This window comes from Falco cherrug, chromosome 7, assembly GCF_023634085.1.
Source record: "Falco cherrug isolate bFalChe1 chromosome 7, bFalChe1.pri, whole genome shotgun sequence".
In the NCBI taxonomy this organism is placed as follows: Eukaryota; Metazoa; Chordata; class Aves; order Falconiformes; family Falconidae; genus Falco; species Falco cherrug.
Genome location: NC_073703.1, coordinates 14,018,230 through 14,034,769, shown reverse-complemented (window position 1 = coordinate 14,034,769; position 16,540 = coordinate 14,018,230). Strand labels below are relative to the sequence as shown.

Sequence of the window (16,540 nt, the reverse complement as noted above, 5' to 3'; positions counted from 1 at the left end):
AAACAAGCCCAGAGCTGTGGGGCTGCAATAGGACATGCTGGCTCACAACCATTTGAGCCTCCGATGTTACTTCTAATGTTTTTAAAGAAACTGTGAATACATTCAAGGTGAATTTAATAACCTCCTGTTATCCAGAAAAGGCAAAGTACAGAAAAAATAAAGATCTCACCTGCACTTGTATCTATTATGGTCAACTCATGTTAACAGAATGTTTTGCTTTAATACTTGACTTACATTAATACCTCACATTATTACACGTATGAAGCCAAATATGACGCTAACTTAGTTGCTTACAACCTCAAACCTTACTCCCAATACACATTCCAATAAATTTATTCTGTAAAAACAATACATTTTTTTGTTTCTTTTTGTTTTGGTTTTTTTTGTTGTTTTTTTTGTTGTGGTTTTTTTTTAGTTTTTTACAGTAAACTCATCAACTACAAACCTTGAATACGCAAAAGATGTTCCAAGGACAAGCATAACAAGGATTGGTAAAACCAGACTAAATATGTTTTCACAATAAAAGCTGGCATAAAAATAAATAAAAATCTCTATTATCACAATAGCAACAATAATGTACACAGAATAATGGATTTGGAATGCTTACTTACTAGTCTAGTTCTATTTCCAAAAGGAAAAAAAAAAGCCAGAATGACAGCATCCTTTTTTAAGCCTTTCATTATTTAAAATTGATGTTTTCTTTTGGTTTCCCATAGGGTTCTATATCACAGTAAGCTTAAAAATGGAAAGCATCCAAATGAATGATTTCAAATTGAGTTGGCATTGGAAAAAATCCTTGTATTAATCTAAAGAAACACAAAAAGACTTTCACTAACTTCACATATAGGAACTAAGTCAGATAGTGTACATTACATCATGATTTTGAGAAGTATTAAGAGTATAACTAGCTAGGTACTTCTAATAAGGAAAGGTATTTTATTACATTATTGAACTTGGTGGTGATCTCAACTGAAGAAGAATTTTTCTTTTGTGTTGTAAACTGATCAAAAATCAAAGTATGGATATAGGGAAATCTAAAATCATGTTTGTACGTGGAAGATATTGTAGTATTGTATGGAGGGGACTCATTTCTAAGATTTACTTGTTCTTAAAAATTGCTGATTTAGAATGATATAATTTGGAGTTACACCTTTTCTATCTAGAAAAGGAATCTAAATCATGTTCAAGTATGCGATATCTTCATAAACCTCAGCCACTGGTAAAGGGCAACTTCATGCAACCAAATAATATGAAAATCAAAAAGTAACCCTTAGAAAAAAGGGTAAAATGTCATTTCTGCAAACACAACAGATAGGAATGTGAATAATGTGCATACAAACTGGGATGCTGTTGATGATAGTAATGAACAGATGTGGTGACTCATATCAAATCCAAGAATATTAGACAACCAAACATGTAACCTTCTTGTATTTTCCCTTAATATTCAGCAGTCATTATGTTGGTTAAGTCTGAAAGAGAGAGAGAGGAAAAAAAATAATCACATTTAATGTAAGAAAAAGCATGTTGTAACAAACTTGATATAATTAATGCCTTATTCCCACACTTCAAAGTCACAGGTACAAGTAACCGCCTGGTCTGTTCGAACAAATTTTTTTCTAGAGAAAACGACTTATGTTACATCAACTAAACATACCCCTATAAAATACTAAAGAACATATTTTAGAAGTAAACATTTAGGGCTTTATTCAAATAAGCAGCTCCAGTCACGTGTGTGGGTTGGTTTTTTCTTTTCCCCAATCACTTAATTATGAATCACTTATAGCATATTTCACGCAACCAAATTTTGCAATTTTCCACTACACTACATCGCTGACAGGCTTCACGCAAAAGCTCCGGCACTGCTGTGCTCCTGGACGCCTTGCGGCGAGAACGCCCTGCTCTTCCAACACGCAAACACTTAGCAAGCCCAAAGAAGGACAAACAGTTCTCATAGCTAACATATCTGATTTTGCTTGTGAAAAGGAAACAGTTTGGCTCAGAGTTCACTGTAAGGTGATGACAGAAAAGGAAGAAACTCCCACTTCGTGGCTGAGTCAAGGTCAGCTCTTGCTCCCACTGGTATTAGGGTGAACAGGATCAGACTGTCCTCACGTGATCATGCCAAGTGTCTCCAACGCAGTTTCTTCATATTAAACAGAAACAGCAAATCTCACCTACAGGCACAAGGACACGCTACTTTTGTCCAGCAACACGACGACATGCAGTGCTACATGACTACCGAACCCTGAGCGAGGCACCCCTGCTCCTTCGTAAAGAATTCAGAGTGTGAAAGCTTGTCCACCCACACCCCCACGGACGGAAAGAAACACGACACACAAGCAGTGTGAAGGAATCAGTACTGTATTTGGTGTGATCATCCAAGAAAAAAATCAACATTGAGTGGTGGTGGTGGTGGTGGTGGTGTACAGGTTAAATCCACTGAGGATGATGGAATTCTCACTTTACACAAGACCCAGAAGAGAATACGAAAAGATGGCTTATTTTAACATCCCTGCACTAGGAGTTTGCTGCCTGAGCTCTCTCCCGCTCTGGCCCATCATACCTGCTGTGTGCGATGCCACGGCTACAGCAGACTGTGCTTCCCTGTCCCCGAGGACAAGAGCATACGAGTGCCTGCGGAGCGGCCTGGGGTGCCAGCCTGGCCACTGCACCTCTGAGCTACGGGCTGCGTTTGTCCAGCGTGGTGGTTCTCCCCCACGACAAGGGCTTTACAAAGTGAGTAATGGAAACCTGCACATTCCGTGTGGGAGGTCTTGGTACATCCTGACGGCCGACACTTGACAAGGGGTAATTATAAAATGCTCATGCCTGTAAGGACGGCTGACAGGCGCTGCCTGAGCCCTGCCTCCCCCAGAAGGTGTGACTGCGTGGCTCACCCACAGCCGCACTTCCACCGGCCTCTCTCCTCCACGTCGGTGAGACGATACTTCCAGGTGCTTTGGAGATGTGGCTGGCAGGGGTTTGCTGCTGTTTCCCTTCAGAGGGACACGCAGGCACCCATCGAAACAACTACAAAGGATTAGTGGATCACAACATGCCTGATGCTGAAGTTCATAATGACTGACAGCTGCTACCCAGCGCTGACGGGCAGCGTGGGTGGTGAAACGGTGGGTCCCTACAGTGCCACTCTCCGATCCAGCCAGGAAAGCTGTCCTTTTGGAGTGTGAAACCTTTGCACTTACTAACAACCATTCCCTGCTGGACTAAGGCCAGGAGACTGGTGGGCGCCATTCTTGCCTGGGCGCTGGGAATATTCACCCTCCCACTCCCCACTGGCTGTGCAGAGACGCATCCATCGGGCCACAGCGTGGCACAGGAGGGACAACAAAGAGCCGGGTGTGCACATCATCCACTAGGATTTTCACCTTTACCAGTACCCACTCTGCACACTTTGTCCCCCAGAGCAGTCCCAGGTGCCCCAGAGGCCAGCAGCTCTCTTGTCCCCAGCTGCCGGCAGCCCCGGGGCCAGCGGGGACCTTCCCCCACCCAGGCAGCGCTGCTGGCCCCCGCAGCACCCATGGAACAAGGATGGCAGCAGCCGCTGAACAAGGATGCGGCAGAGCTGAGCGGTTTCCATGGTCTCCATGGTTTCACGTCCCTTCAGACACGGACCAACCCTCGTCATCTTTGTTTGAACAAGTCTCTCAGCTGTACTGTAAGATACGGTCCCTGTGCCGCACTGACCAGTGCTACTGCACACAAAAGAAACAGCACACAATCTGACTGGAGTGAAACATCGCAGTCATCGGCAAAATTGAAGGCCAGAGAACACAGAAAGCAGGGAATAAAAGTAAATCCACAAATGGCTTTGTTTTTTCTGGCACTGAAAATTTGTTCTGCAACTGACTCAGCCGTTCTGTACTTTAAAAGCTCTTGATGGATGGACAGAAGGACAATTATTTACTTGCTCTATATGATCATCGTTATTCCATGTTGGTTTGGGGTCAAAATGGCTACAGGATTCAATGTACACAGAGATGCAAAGAGCATATTTCATCTACACTGGCTGCTTTAATCTCAACTTGCACCCAGACATCGATGTTTCTCCTGAGTTATGTCCCATTGCCTTACTGAGCAGTGCTGTTGTGCTGTTGTCCTGAGCTATAGGAAGGCAGCAGACAACACACCTCTTTGCACCAGAGTGTGTGCCACTATTTTGATTTTTACATGGAACTTTTTACTGTGCAACAGTTAAACATATTTTCGCAAATGCTGTCTTTTTTTGGAGGGGTAGATTTTAACTTACTCAAATTGCAGGAAAAAAAGATCGGACAAAAATACATACTCTGTTTTCATTTTCTGGAAAAATGCCCACATACATGCTTTTACCTTGAATAGAGCCCTAAATGAATGTTGGTAAACCCCCAAACCTATTATGCCACCTAACCAATGTTATTCTTGAGATGTAAAGAAAGAGTGAAGGAACCGAACATGTCAAAACCACATCAGAAGGCCACGGTGAACCTGTGTTTCTCTGGCCAGTTTGGCCTTAACACTTGTCTTTCACAGCAGTAACTGGAATTGTTGCTTCCCCACAAGAACATAACAACAAAAAAATATGTCCTGGACACAGGGCATTTTAAATATGTTCTCCCAATGGCAATAGTATCCGATGGCAGTAATTTTGGACCAGATCTTGATCCCCTTATTCATGCTGGCAAGCAGTTGCCTCCACAAATAGATCCACTGACTCCCATGTTAGTAACTGATTGTCAGTGTGAGTAAAAAGATCACAGTCCTTTAACCCACTTTAATATTTGGGCTGTACCAGGAGCAAAATAATGTATTTAATTTCCAACGAATCTATTATTTTTCAAAGACTCAGTAAAACCATTCACCTCCTGAAAGGCAACCACATGCGTCTGTACACAAAGAGAATGCCTTGTTTACCAACACAATGTCTGGACTGTAACCAATATAATACCAAAAGAAAAACTTGCCACATACTCTTGAGTGCTGACCTTAACATCCAAACACTCTCTAACAGGGCAGGGACTACCGCCAGCTTTCCAGCGTCGTTACACGCCTGGCCGGAGAGTAAAAGTAAAACGCGACTTCGGTGTTTGGTTATAAAGATTCCGAGTTATGTCACCCAAGAACCAAACACACAAGTCACCAGAGATTTAAATGTGGAATGTAAATCTGCTGCCATGAATTCACTGATTTATGAGCTAATTTTGGACTACAGAAAGTAAACAACACAGAGCCATGAATACCCTTCTACTGGAATAGTCTGTTGACGTGGTGTTTTGAGAAAGCCAAAACAATTTAGTATTTAACAGCCCAGGACTGTCATGGCGCAGGGGGGCAGTGTGCTGTGACTTTTGACTTGAGCAAACTCCAAGATAGGCTGTCTTAGCTGTCATGTTATTAATTAATTAATATTAGACAATAAACCCCTGAGGTTCAGGTTTTGCATCTTTCTGGGGAAAGAATCAGCCGAAGAACAGCAGCCTGAGGACAGGTAGTGGCAGGATGCGATTATAAAGTGTGGCTGAGTCTGAGGAAGCGAATGTCTCTTCTGTGGAGAGTGCCTGCAGTCCTCAAGAACAGTTGAGAAATTAAGGGATGGAGATAAGAAAAGAAAGCAGCTTTGTCAACCCCAGGGATGAAAAAAATAAATATCACAAGTCGAGCCCTTGAACAGTATGAAATTGGCTGAAAAAATATCATAGCTTTGGAAGTACTTTTATTTGCTCTGGGCTTCAGTCTTTAGGAAGCCATCACTTCACATTTTCAAGCTTTCCGCTACCACCTGGAGGTTAGAAATTTCATTAAAAAGTATAGGTGAAGACACTCCTGCAATCATTTGACTTGAGCTGTTAACCCTTTGAGAAGATCCCTGTAATGTGAAGGGTAAGGGTGTGCATAAAAGGTACGGTTCCCTCTGATCTGGAGAGTAGATGTGTCTTCAGCCTGCGGTCCAGGCATTACAGAACGTAACTGCTACCTCATTATTATTAGCATCATTATGAGGAAAGTTGCTTGTGTCCTTTAGGCAATCTTGCATGGTCAGACCCTGGAAGGTGCAGAGCACAGGAGGCAGAGGCTCCCCAGGACACACCGGTGGGGAGCACTACCTGCAGGACAGCTGAGCCCCCAGCCGCCTGCCCACCCGCCTGCCCCAGCTCTTCCCAGCCCCTGCTGCCGGGGGCCTTCAAACAGCTGGTCACAGTGGCAAGACCAGGGCAACTGAACAGCCTGTATTTGAGATGAGAGCTCTGAACTCCTGCTTTTCTTGTCTCTTTGCCTTCGCGGTACCTTTCTACAAGTTACTGTGGCACAAACTTTCCTGGTGTGAGTCTCAGGCAGCCCCCAGCCCCCTACCTTGGGGGAGGGAGCAGGTTTGCACCCCAGCGCTCGCTGTGGAGTGCCCTCAGCGCTGTCTCATGGCCGGGTAGATGCCCTGAGCCTGCTGGCCTGGCAAGACAGCGAAGCGGTGACTATGCAGCTCCTGTGCTGCATGCTGGGGAGGAGGAAGCCCACAGCAGGCTGCGTGTTGTGGCTCCAATGCTCTTCTCACAAGCCAAATGATTTCAAAAGAGACCATAATCTCGTCTATAACGGTGCCTTTGAGCAGACCTAGACATTCTTCTGAATTCATGCACATGAACAAGAGGACCATATCCCAGCTCTGCCGGCACGTGTTGGTCTTTTTCGACCTTCCTTTCCATAGAAGAGAAGCCCAGGCGGGTGGGCTGGAGGAGCTCGCTGCCCCCCATCAGACTCCCGGTCTGGATGCCCGGCAGAGCGTGGCCCAGTACCCCAGCGGGTCAGTCCAGGCACACTGTGTAACCGGTGTGTGACCGGCTGTGTAACTCCAACTGGGAAAAAAATTCCCATCACTCTTTCCCCGAGTGCCTTGTGTCTGACAAGGGATGGTACCTTCTAAAATGACACCTAGTCTGGCTCCGAGGACATGCAGTGTCCCCTCCTGGTCCTAGGAGAGAATTGCACCATCGACAACAGCCCAAAGGAAACGGGGAAGAGGGTTTACATGTGAAACGCTGATTCTGCAGCACAAATCCAGATGAAATCTCTGGATCAGGATGTGAATTTCTCCAAACTTATCAGTGCTTTTATCTCAAAGTGCTCTGAAAACCATCTGTCCATCTCTCCTTGGTACATGCTACTAAAACTCCGCCTTTCCCATAATGCTTCCAAGATCTAGTCTAGTTAAACAGCGGTCAAGCCCCAGTGCTGGGGTTGCAGAGGTCGAAGCAGAGCCAGCTCCTCACATGGGTATGGCAGTGGTGACTGTATTTCTGTGGAGCTGGTGCTGGCAGGAAGGACAAACTGTTGAGATTTCAGCACAAAAGCTAAAATACCCACAACCCTGAGAACACTGAAGAGGACCATGATGTTGGAGCACGCTGGACTCTACCCCCAGAAGGAAGAGCTGTATGAGTGTCACCAGCCAGCCAGCCAACACCCTATGGGACTTTTTTGCCACTTAGTCTGCGACTGACCTAACCCAGAAAGAATTTGGTCCTTACACGGAGAACGTGCCTGAAGCTCATGGGCATATCCCTTGCCACTGCTACAAACGTGGGAAACAAAGCAGGCCCCCTGAACTTCTTGCCACCTCAGATGGACCTTATGGCCAGTCTTCTCACTCAAACACCTCTTTGAAGATATGAAAGCATCACAGGGTTAACTAGCCAGAACATGGGCAACACGTGCGCTACACACACCACACTTATCAGCCCCAGACCCTCTGAGTCTGTGGGTGAGGTGCTGGGAAGGCACCCCCGGGCATACCAACTCCCTGTGTCAGTCTCTGGCTCAAGGCAGCGGCTTGTTCAGAGTGAACGCAGAGGCTCAGGGCACATTCCTGACCCCATGAGCCACATATCAAAGTCTTTATAAGGTGAAGAGCCACGAAACACATAAACTGCACGGCAGAGAGAGAAGGGGAGAGGAAGCTCTGGGAGAAGTCTTGAAGCAGAAGCCGACAGCAGCTCCCCAGAGGTTGTGCTTTGTGAGAAAGGGTTGAGGCTGAGCACGCAGCTGGGTGCTGAGGCACCTCGGCAGTGTCAGATGAGAGCCTGTGCTGGCTGGCTTCCTGTCACACCTGGGGATTCGTGTCACTCAGCAGCTCCTGTGACAGCCCAGCCCAGCTGCTGGCCATGTGGCAGAGCCTTGGCACAGAACCTGCACGAGAACTGGTTCTGAGCCGGAGCTGTAAATGCTGGAGCAGGGAGGCCAGTGCTGCTCGAAAGGCTCAGAAATAGAAGTGGTTGTTAACGGTGGCTGACGATTAACCAGTCTCTGTGCTAGTTCCCCTGCTCAGCAGCCTTCCTTTCTGTCGTTGTGGTCACAACAAAATAATATTGATATGAACACACAACTGACACAAACATACAAGGAGACTGTATGAAGCTGCTCTGGAGCAGACGGTACTTTCCCTCCTTGGAAGGTCATATCCCAAGGCAGGATCTGCCCTGAAACCCACAGTGTGCCGAGTCTGTAATGTGCACATGAACCCTCATGAACTCCAAAGAAGTCAGAGGGACTGCACAAATTTTAAACAAGTGTGAAAGGATAAGCAGGTTCCCCCTGTTTAGTAAGCCAAAATGCATGATGCAAACAGTCTGATTCTGCTCTCGCATCAATTTTGCATCATTCCAGCTCATGGTTTTCAGTAGTTCCTCTCAGCTGACATCCATGCAAGTGCTGGAATGAAAATAATGCTTATAGCATCTTTTCTCATTCAGTCATTTCTCTAGAGCAAAACTGATACCAGTGCAGGGACCGGTCTCACGTTTCTGTTCTAGACACATTCTGAGCACTGAAACGCAATGTAAAAAGATCGCGTGGGGTATGCACAGGTCACTGCAATGCAACGCCTTTCACCCAGAGCTCCAAAGCCCCCCGGTAGCAAACAGCGTGGGAAGTGAATGGTATTAACAGAAGATTACCCCTTCACTGGTTTTCTGCAAATCTGAAGAAGTGTTTCTTGTGTCATTGCCTGCGTCCCCAGCATCAGAGCTGCTCTTATTTTCTTCCTCTTTGCAGTCCTTATCATCTTCATCTCCAGGAGATTTCCGTGACTGCTTGGAGGATTTCTAAAACGAACAACAACAAAGTGAAAAAGTAAAAACTGAGCTTCAGTCACAGAAAGGCACTTTTGAAACATATGTGGAATGCTGTCTGATCATGCGGTTCCCTGTCCAAGGTGAATACTGGGGAGGATGTGTGGGGTGAGAAGCATTTTTCAGGTGAAGCAGTTGGAGTTACTGCCATCAGTGAAGCAAAAGGCGAAATTGGGTGTTTGACACAGGTTGGCAGCACAACTGACTGTAAGACAGACACAGTAACAGGAGATGGGTATTAGTGTTGGGTCACCTGTAGGTTTTGTTAGTTAATGAAACAGATGGTGCCAGCTTGACAAAAGTTTTGATTAAACACAGAGATGTAAAATGAGAATAACATTAGCAGAGCTGCTTTCCATACTTTTTTTAGTGCTGTCAGCTTTAATATATTAACATTAAAGCCATGTGGAACCAATATATCTTTTCTGCTCCCTTTATGTTATGCAATTCTACAGTACAAAAGGATAAATTGTGGCATTAAGCCACCATTTTCCTAATCCTCTGTTTGCCCAGAGTCTTCTGGAAAGAAGATGGTAGACCAGACCTGAATTTGTAATGTAAAACACATAAAGGGGGTGAAATTACTTAGTACGTTTTGTTCAGTTGATGAACCATAGAAATCCCTGCTCTCCCCCAAATTGTACCTGGATCAGATTGTTTGCTTGCTTCTTCTCATTTAATTTAGTTTTCACTTACAGAGAAGAGTCACACGAATGTGAGCGCACATGACTCTGCCACGCTTCCCACAATTTTTTAAGCCAAGTACAGACCTGGAGGCACACACAGAACTGGAGGAAGTGACTATAACGCTGCTCCCTTTCACCCGGGTGAGAAGTACAGCTGAACCCAAAGTCACTACGCAGGTGATTACATTCAACAGCCATTACCAGGCAGTCTGAGACACAGTACTCCTAAGGAGGCACGCTCCTAAGGCTTTTTTTTCGCTCTTCATGGAGAATCTAAGATGACCAAACCTATCAATCCATCTTTGCATGGATTTTCCTTCCAGCCCTTCTCAACTCCTTCCCATTCTTTCACCTCCTTCTCAAAGTGTGGGCACCAGAACAGGGCAGAGTATTTCAGCTGCTGTCTCACCAAGGCCGTCCACAAAAGCAAGAGCACTTCCCCTTGCCTGTTTCAACAGCATCGTTATGGGACTGGGTTCAAAACGCTAAAGAAGGAAGAACAGATTGCCAAAAACTGGACACTAATTATAAATGCATATGGGTAACAATGGAAAAACTGAAGACAACCTTTGAAGTGTAGGATTTTTTCCGTTTTGAGCCTGCTTTTTCATTCTTTCTTTTTCCTTTTCCATCCTCTTCTACCCGATCACCTTCCTCCTCACTGCTGGCATCTGCTGTATTTCCTCCTTCTCCTTCAGTTTCTGAGGAGCTCTGTTGCTGAATTGCCTTTAAAATAACAATAACAGTAATAATATATAAACAACAAAAATATCACTAAAACCTAGTACTTATTTTTTGCTCTGTATTGAAGATAGGAATACTGGTAACAAACAGCTTACACTTTAGTCTCTACAGTCAGGAAGAGCTCATGTTATTCTTGCAATTATCAAGAAAAAGGGCTGCAGAGGCAATTTTCTCAGTCACCACTTGAAAACAGTTATCAGACGCAGATTCTGGGATAGCACGTTCTGAACGGTTTACACAGAAACAGAAGATCCGATAACAAAAATGTGTTTGCTGGAGAACTAAGGGCTGCTTAGCGGACAGACCTGGCGTGTTCTACTCTGGGCAATACTGTGGAAAATTCTAGACTTCGGCTGCAATAGGAGAGACCTATTCAGGAGAGAAGATGGCTGTTACACACACACACACACACCCCCCACCCCTTCACAGGGCAGGAGCTCCTTGTTAGGAAAAAAGCAAACGCTGACCAGAAGGCTGAGAGCTCTTTGACAGTCCATCTCCCACAGACTATTCACTAGATTTTTTTAAATCCCCAAGTGCATGCAAAACATCTGTAGGGCTGAAAATATGAAACAGGAACCGAGAGGGGCAGCAGCTTGTCTGCAGGTGGTCCGCATCGCTGGTTTGTAAGGTTTTGTGCTAATAATGTAATAGGTGTTTGCCTTCTTTTGGAGGTGATTTCTACCTTCAAAGGACCACATTTTTTTAACGAGAAAAGTTCTTTGGCTTTATGCAGCCCACCAACTACTCCTCTCCCCCTCCAGCTTCCCTGACTTTTTGCTCCGGACATCCAACAGGGAGAGCTGTTGTACAGCAGCTACTATCTCGTAACGGCAGCGTAAACCTCCACCTTCTCACCCCTCACAACTTTGGCAGCGGTGTCCTACGTGTTGTACATTACCAATGTAAAAATCAAAAGTGCAGTGACCTTAAGGTCTGTGTAAAATACACTGAACCGGACATAAAAATAAACAACAGAAAGAAGAAGTCAGAAATTATTCATGTTTATACTGGAGTAAATAAAACCTTCCATTTTTAATTCAACTAAATCTGCTGCAGGTTTTTCCATTTCACCACCCCAGAATATCGCAGAAAGCTAAGGGCTCTGCAGTATGATTAAAGTTCAATTTGTCACAGAGTGCAAGACCACAGTTGTCTTTACATTACACAGTTACAAGAGCTGTGAAACTTCACAGCTCCACCAAACCCAGGACCTTCCACACCACTCAACAATTTTTACATTGACAAGAAGTCTTCAAAGAGGAAAGCAAGAAAGGTAAGGAGGAATAGAAGTGAAAGTAATTTACCTGATATCCAGTAAACTTTACTCCAGGGTTGTTTTCTATTTCCCACAGGCCTTCATTAAATCCTTTTCGCTTGTTCGACTTCCCAAACTTATCTTTATATTCTTTATATGGGAAAAGGTCTTTGGGCCCCAGGAATGCACTGCATTTTAACAAAGGTGACATTCAAAAAAGGACTTAAATTCCTCCTCTTCAAAAAAACCCCAAACCATTAACAGTGCAAATGTCTTCCCTATTCTTCTGCTCATTCCATCATTTCTTTCTCAGTTTTGTTTGCTTGTTTATTTATTTATTTAACACTGAGTTACTGCTGTGAGTCTGATTTAATGGCATTGGCTCACCATCCTTATGTCTGAAGTTGCAAAATCATGCTGGGTCTCTCTAGAAACAACTAAAACAAGTCTCATTTGTTATATTAACTACTGCTGGGAACTGGCACTTGAACAGTTTATGAAAGGGATTATATGACGTAATTGCCTGCGATAGCAAGGGACCAAACTTCCAGTCCTGTGTGTTACAAATCCAGAAAGGCCTAAAAATACCATACAGAAAGTTAAAGCATTTAAGGAGTGCCTAGAACCCACAAGCCAGAACTTACCCCTCGTACCGCGGGACAGAAAAAGCAGTGGCATTTACCAGTATCTATACTGCTGGTATGCCTGGGACCCTCTTTCTTGGAATAAGACCCTCACATGCTAGATTTTGTGCAAACACAATAAAAATGCTCTTTCCCCAAAATCTTATAATTTCATATAAGCCAAGAAACAATGGGTGAATATAGGCAGATGAGTAATACAAGGAAACAATGAGACACATGGTGCTTGTGGCCAAATTGTGTTTTAGACAGCACAGCAAAGCAGGGATTTTGTGCTCTGCTGCTGCTGCATAAGTCAGCTATGCACTGGGCCAACTAATTTCAGGCACAGACACCACAAGGCAGAAAAAATAATTACAAAAAAAAGAAGAGTGGTGATTTATCCTGCTTTTTCTACATACCCTTTTTTTTTTTTTTTTTTTACTTTCAATAAAACTCTGACTTCTTATATAAAACTGAAGAAAGCATCAGTTCTTTTTCATTGGGTATCTATATCCATTGTGTTTACTTTGCTCTGTATCACAGTACTGGGATGGCTAATGGTAAGTTAAATTAAAAACAGTGAAGGCAAAAACCCCCTTTCGTTCCCACGTGGAAGATTCTATGTCACCAACAACTGGAGCTGAGCAAGTCGCAGTGTCCTTCACTATAATCACTGTCCTACTTTCCTGATGATCTTTGCAATTAACGTTAACTCTATGGTACCCATTACCATGGGATCATGGAGCTCCACCATTTACAACACATTTATACTTGCAACATCACCATGAGGTTGGGAAGTTGCCCTTTTTTGCAGATGGGCTTCTGAGGCACAGAGATCTGCCCAAGGTCAAACTCAAACTGATAAAAGAGCACAGAGGAAAACCCAATTCTCTCCAGTCTCAGTCCTATACCTTAATCACAGGGTCACAGTTCTTCCTTGCTGTAAACAGTACTTCAGATTAATGCCCAATTTGTGCCCTGATTCTTCCCAGCACTTACAAACGTGCAAAATTTCATTCACTTAAGTGATCCCACTGGCCAAGAAGTTTGCCAGGGTGGCTAAAGGCAGCAGCAAATGCCAAGTCTCTGGGGAAGGAACTTCCTTTGAACTACGCAGGAGACAGAACGGTATCCACACGCAGTCGTCTCATTGAGAAGTATCTCAATTATATAATTACAAAGCCAAGAATGCATTTCTACCTGAAAGCCAAACAGCGATTTCCAAACTAACAAATGTCTTGTTAATATTAAAGGCTACAATAGAGCAAGGGATCTGAATAAATTGTTTTATGAATGCTTTTGCTAATACTAGATGTCTCCTTGTTGCCAAAAATACATACAAACAGTTCTAACACAAATAACAAAGGAAAACTGAATGAAACTTACCACGGGCTACCTTAATTTTGCACAAAAGTAATGTATGGAAATGTTTCTACAGCCTTTTATGTACAGTCAACACTGAAAAATGGTGTACATCCTTGTTTGAAATACATCTGTTGCCACCGGGAGAGTATAACAGTTTCCACTGCTCTGCTATCAAACTAAGGAGCTGCAATCTACAGTTCATTTTTAGCAGGTATGCTTTTTAAATTATTAAGGTAGTAACTACAAACGTTCTTCCTGTTTCAGGTGCTACAGTCAGATTGTGGGCTGACAAAACCCAAACCAAAAGAGGTTAGCAGTGTGGGATTCATTCAATTCAGAATAAAAGTGGTCAGAGGTTTTTTTCTCAAAATGTTTCTTGAGAAAAATGTTTCCATTAAAAAAAATAAATTATATTTTGTGCTCTGATTTTAAAGCATCGTAAGTTTACTTGAACTTAATTCTTTTTAGATTAATTTGTGACAGTAATAGTAGATCACAATATATCAAAGTAATAGGAAGAAATATTTTAACTAAAGAGGCTGCTTTGATCTTTATTAAGCACAAACTGCCTTTAAAGATTTTTGAAGTAAAATGTGACGTATTAGCTATAGGGTTTATTATGTTCTGGAATAATGTTAAAATTCAAAAACAAACAAGAATTTCTAATAAAGCTTCAAATGTCTAAAATTAAATTTAAAATGTCATCAGAATTTCATTTTTTTCCTTTTTCTATTTCCTAGGAATGCTAGAAAACATGTTCCCCACAAGTGGGGAAGGAAAAGTTTTAAAATGTAAACATTTAATGCAAAATAGAACCTGTGATTTATTTTTTTGAACTACCTCAGTTTAAAATAGAGACACGTACATTATAATTTTGAAGCTCTGTACTTTGTAGCAATTACTGTAAGACCTAACTTACTCTTTCTGTTCTGATTCCTTTCTTTCCCTATAAGCTCTGCCAACTCTGTTCTATTACTTCCGAGAAGTCCATCCTACAGTGCCCCCAGCACAGATCTCACAGGAACGCACGTTATTTTAAAGCTGTGTGAGGACTGTGTGAGACTCCGGGCTCTGCTTCCTTTCATTTTACAAACTACCAAGTGATTTCTCACACAGGACAGGAACCCAAACGTGTCTGAATACAGCAGCTTGATCTCTGCTACCATGTACATCCAAGTAACAAATTTTTGCCCATGCATCTGACGTCAGATGACTCTTTAATAAATACGTGCCAACACTTTTCTTTACGGGAAACACAGGCACTACTTGTTATTTATGCTTAGCCCATAACACACCATCCAGGCAGCAGTGTTCCCATCTGCTTTCACGTGTTGGTACAAATGAGTTGGGCTCATAGGACCTATCTCTAGGCTCCCAATGGCTTCAGTCAGGATTTGTTCCAATAAAATCAGTGGAGATGAAGTTAGCTGCAGTGGAAGAAGATGTTTTCAAAGGAAAAGACCATGTTCATTCACTTACGTTTCATGAGTCCCGAAAAAGAAGATGGGGTATTTATTTGCTGGAGGCTTCACGGCTCCTTCAGGGAGTTCATCAATCTGTGAGACAGAAATGGAAAAAGGATTACTCCCAAATGTGGTGTCCCTCATCCAAGAATCCCCACCAAGCCGTGGGAGCCGTAGCGCAGGTATGCCGCAGCCCTGGGAGGTTCCCACGGTGTGCTGGCACGGGGAAGGGGTGACAGCTGCCGATCTGTCAGGCAGGCAGGTCACACGCCGTCAGCGCATGACAGAAACACTGCAGGGACACGACAGAAGAGCAAGGAGCAGACAAAAAGTTGTCATGATTTCATGGGCATTATAACACACAAAGGCAATAAAATCAAGTCTGCTTAATTTAAGTGTTAACTTCAGATGCCGCCTCATCAAAGGCACCAAAGCCCAGAGGGTAATCCTGTCTGTCTCACACAGCCACCTAAATAACTTCTGCCACAAATGGAGAACAGATGGCACCTCTGCAGCCGGAAAACCAGACAACCTCCATCGGTGCTTCCTGGTGGCGATGGTCGGATGCGGCGTACAATGCGTAACGCACACCAGGGAGGAGGGCCTGGGACTCGCCTTCCTCCAGAGGTTTGGGTCACCACTCCCCTCTGTACTCCACTGCTTCTTTCACATTTTACCCCTGGCCTCATATTTCTCAAGATAGAGCTGCAGAGCTGCTAAGGGAGGGATGGGGAGGGGGCTCTCCTGAGATATAGCTGGGACTGGGATGAAGCCCCCAGGCTAAGCGGTGCCCAGACCCCATCTCCCAGTGCTGAGAGCCTGGCGGCGAGGCTGGAGGTCAGGGTCATAACTAAGTCTTGTCTGTATGGAGTTTTTCAGTCCTCTGCAAGAGAAATAGGGTCCAGGTGCCTCCCCACATCAACCAGAACATCAGCACAGCTTTGAATAAGATCTAAGTGCCCTCCTTGACAGAAATGGCACTTCTGAGCATATGTCGGTGTCTAAAATTAAGCGTCCAGAGAACTCTCCAGCTAAGAGGGAGCCTAATGAATGTAAGTATCATCTATAGGGCAACACCAGAGAGCAGGTGAATGGCTTGCTGCCTGGGTCTGAGGGAACTCATCTCAACATAAGCATATTGAATCCTGCCAAATGTCACTGGAACTGAGAGCAAAGTGCTGACATACCAATGCTACACGAAATCTGCTCCTCAGCAGAGCATGGGGATGGAACCTGCATGTTTTCACTCAGGAGGCCAGGCCCACATGTGCTTTCCTTCTCTTTT

At 44.0% G+C, this 16,540-nt stretch overlaps 1 protein-coding gene and 1 long non-coding RNA gene across 2 annotated transcripts in view; one reads left to right on the top strand and one right to left on the bottom strand.

Moving 5' to 3' along the window:
* Positions 1-97: 97 nt before the first annotated feature.
* HDGFL3 (HDGF like 3) overlaps positions 98-16,540 on the bottom strand; it is a 38,364-nt gene continuing 21,921 nt past the window's right edge. Inside the window, exons 2-6 of the mRNA XM_055716859.1 lie at positions 15,272-15,348; positions 11,854-11,992; positions 10,370-10,528; positions 8,943-9,089; positions 98-1,469 (exon numbers count right to left, since the gene is read on the bottom strand). Of these exons, the coding sequence (XP_055572834.1) occupies positions 1,464-1,469; positions 8,943-9,089; positions 10,370-10,528; positions 11,854-11,992; positions 15,272-15,348 (528 nt within the window). The 3' untranslated portion in view covers positions 98-1,463. The remainder of the gene's footprint in view (positions 1,470-8,942; positions 9,090-10,369; positions 10,529-11,853; positions 11,993-15,271; positions 15,349-16,540) is intronic.
* LOC129736526 (uncharacterized) lies at positions 10,535-15,257 on the top strand. The gene is made up of 3 exons (XR_008733262.1): positions 10,535-11,822; positions 13,866-14,003; positions 14,746-15,257. It is a non-coding gene; the product is annotated as an uncharacterized LOC129736526 (long non-coding RNA).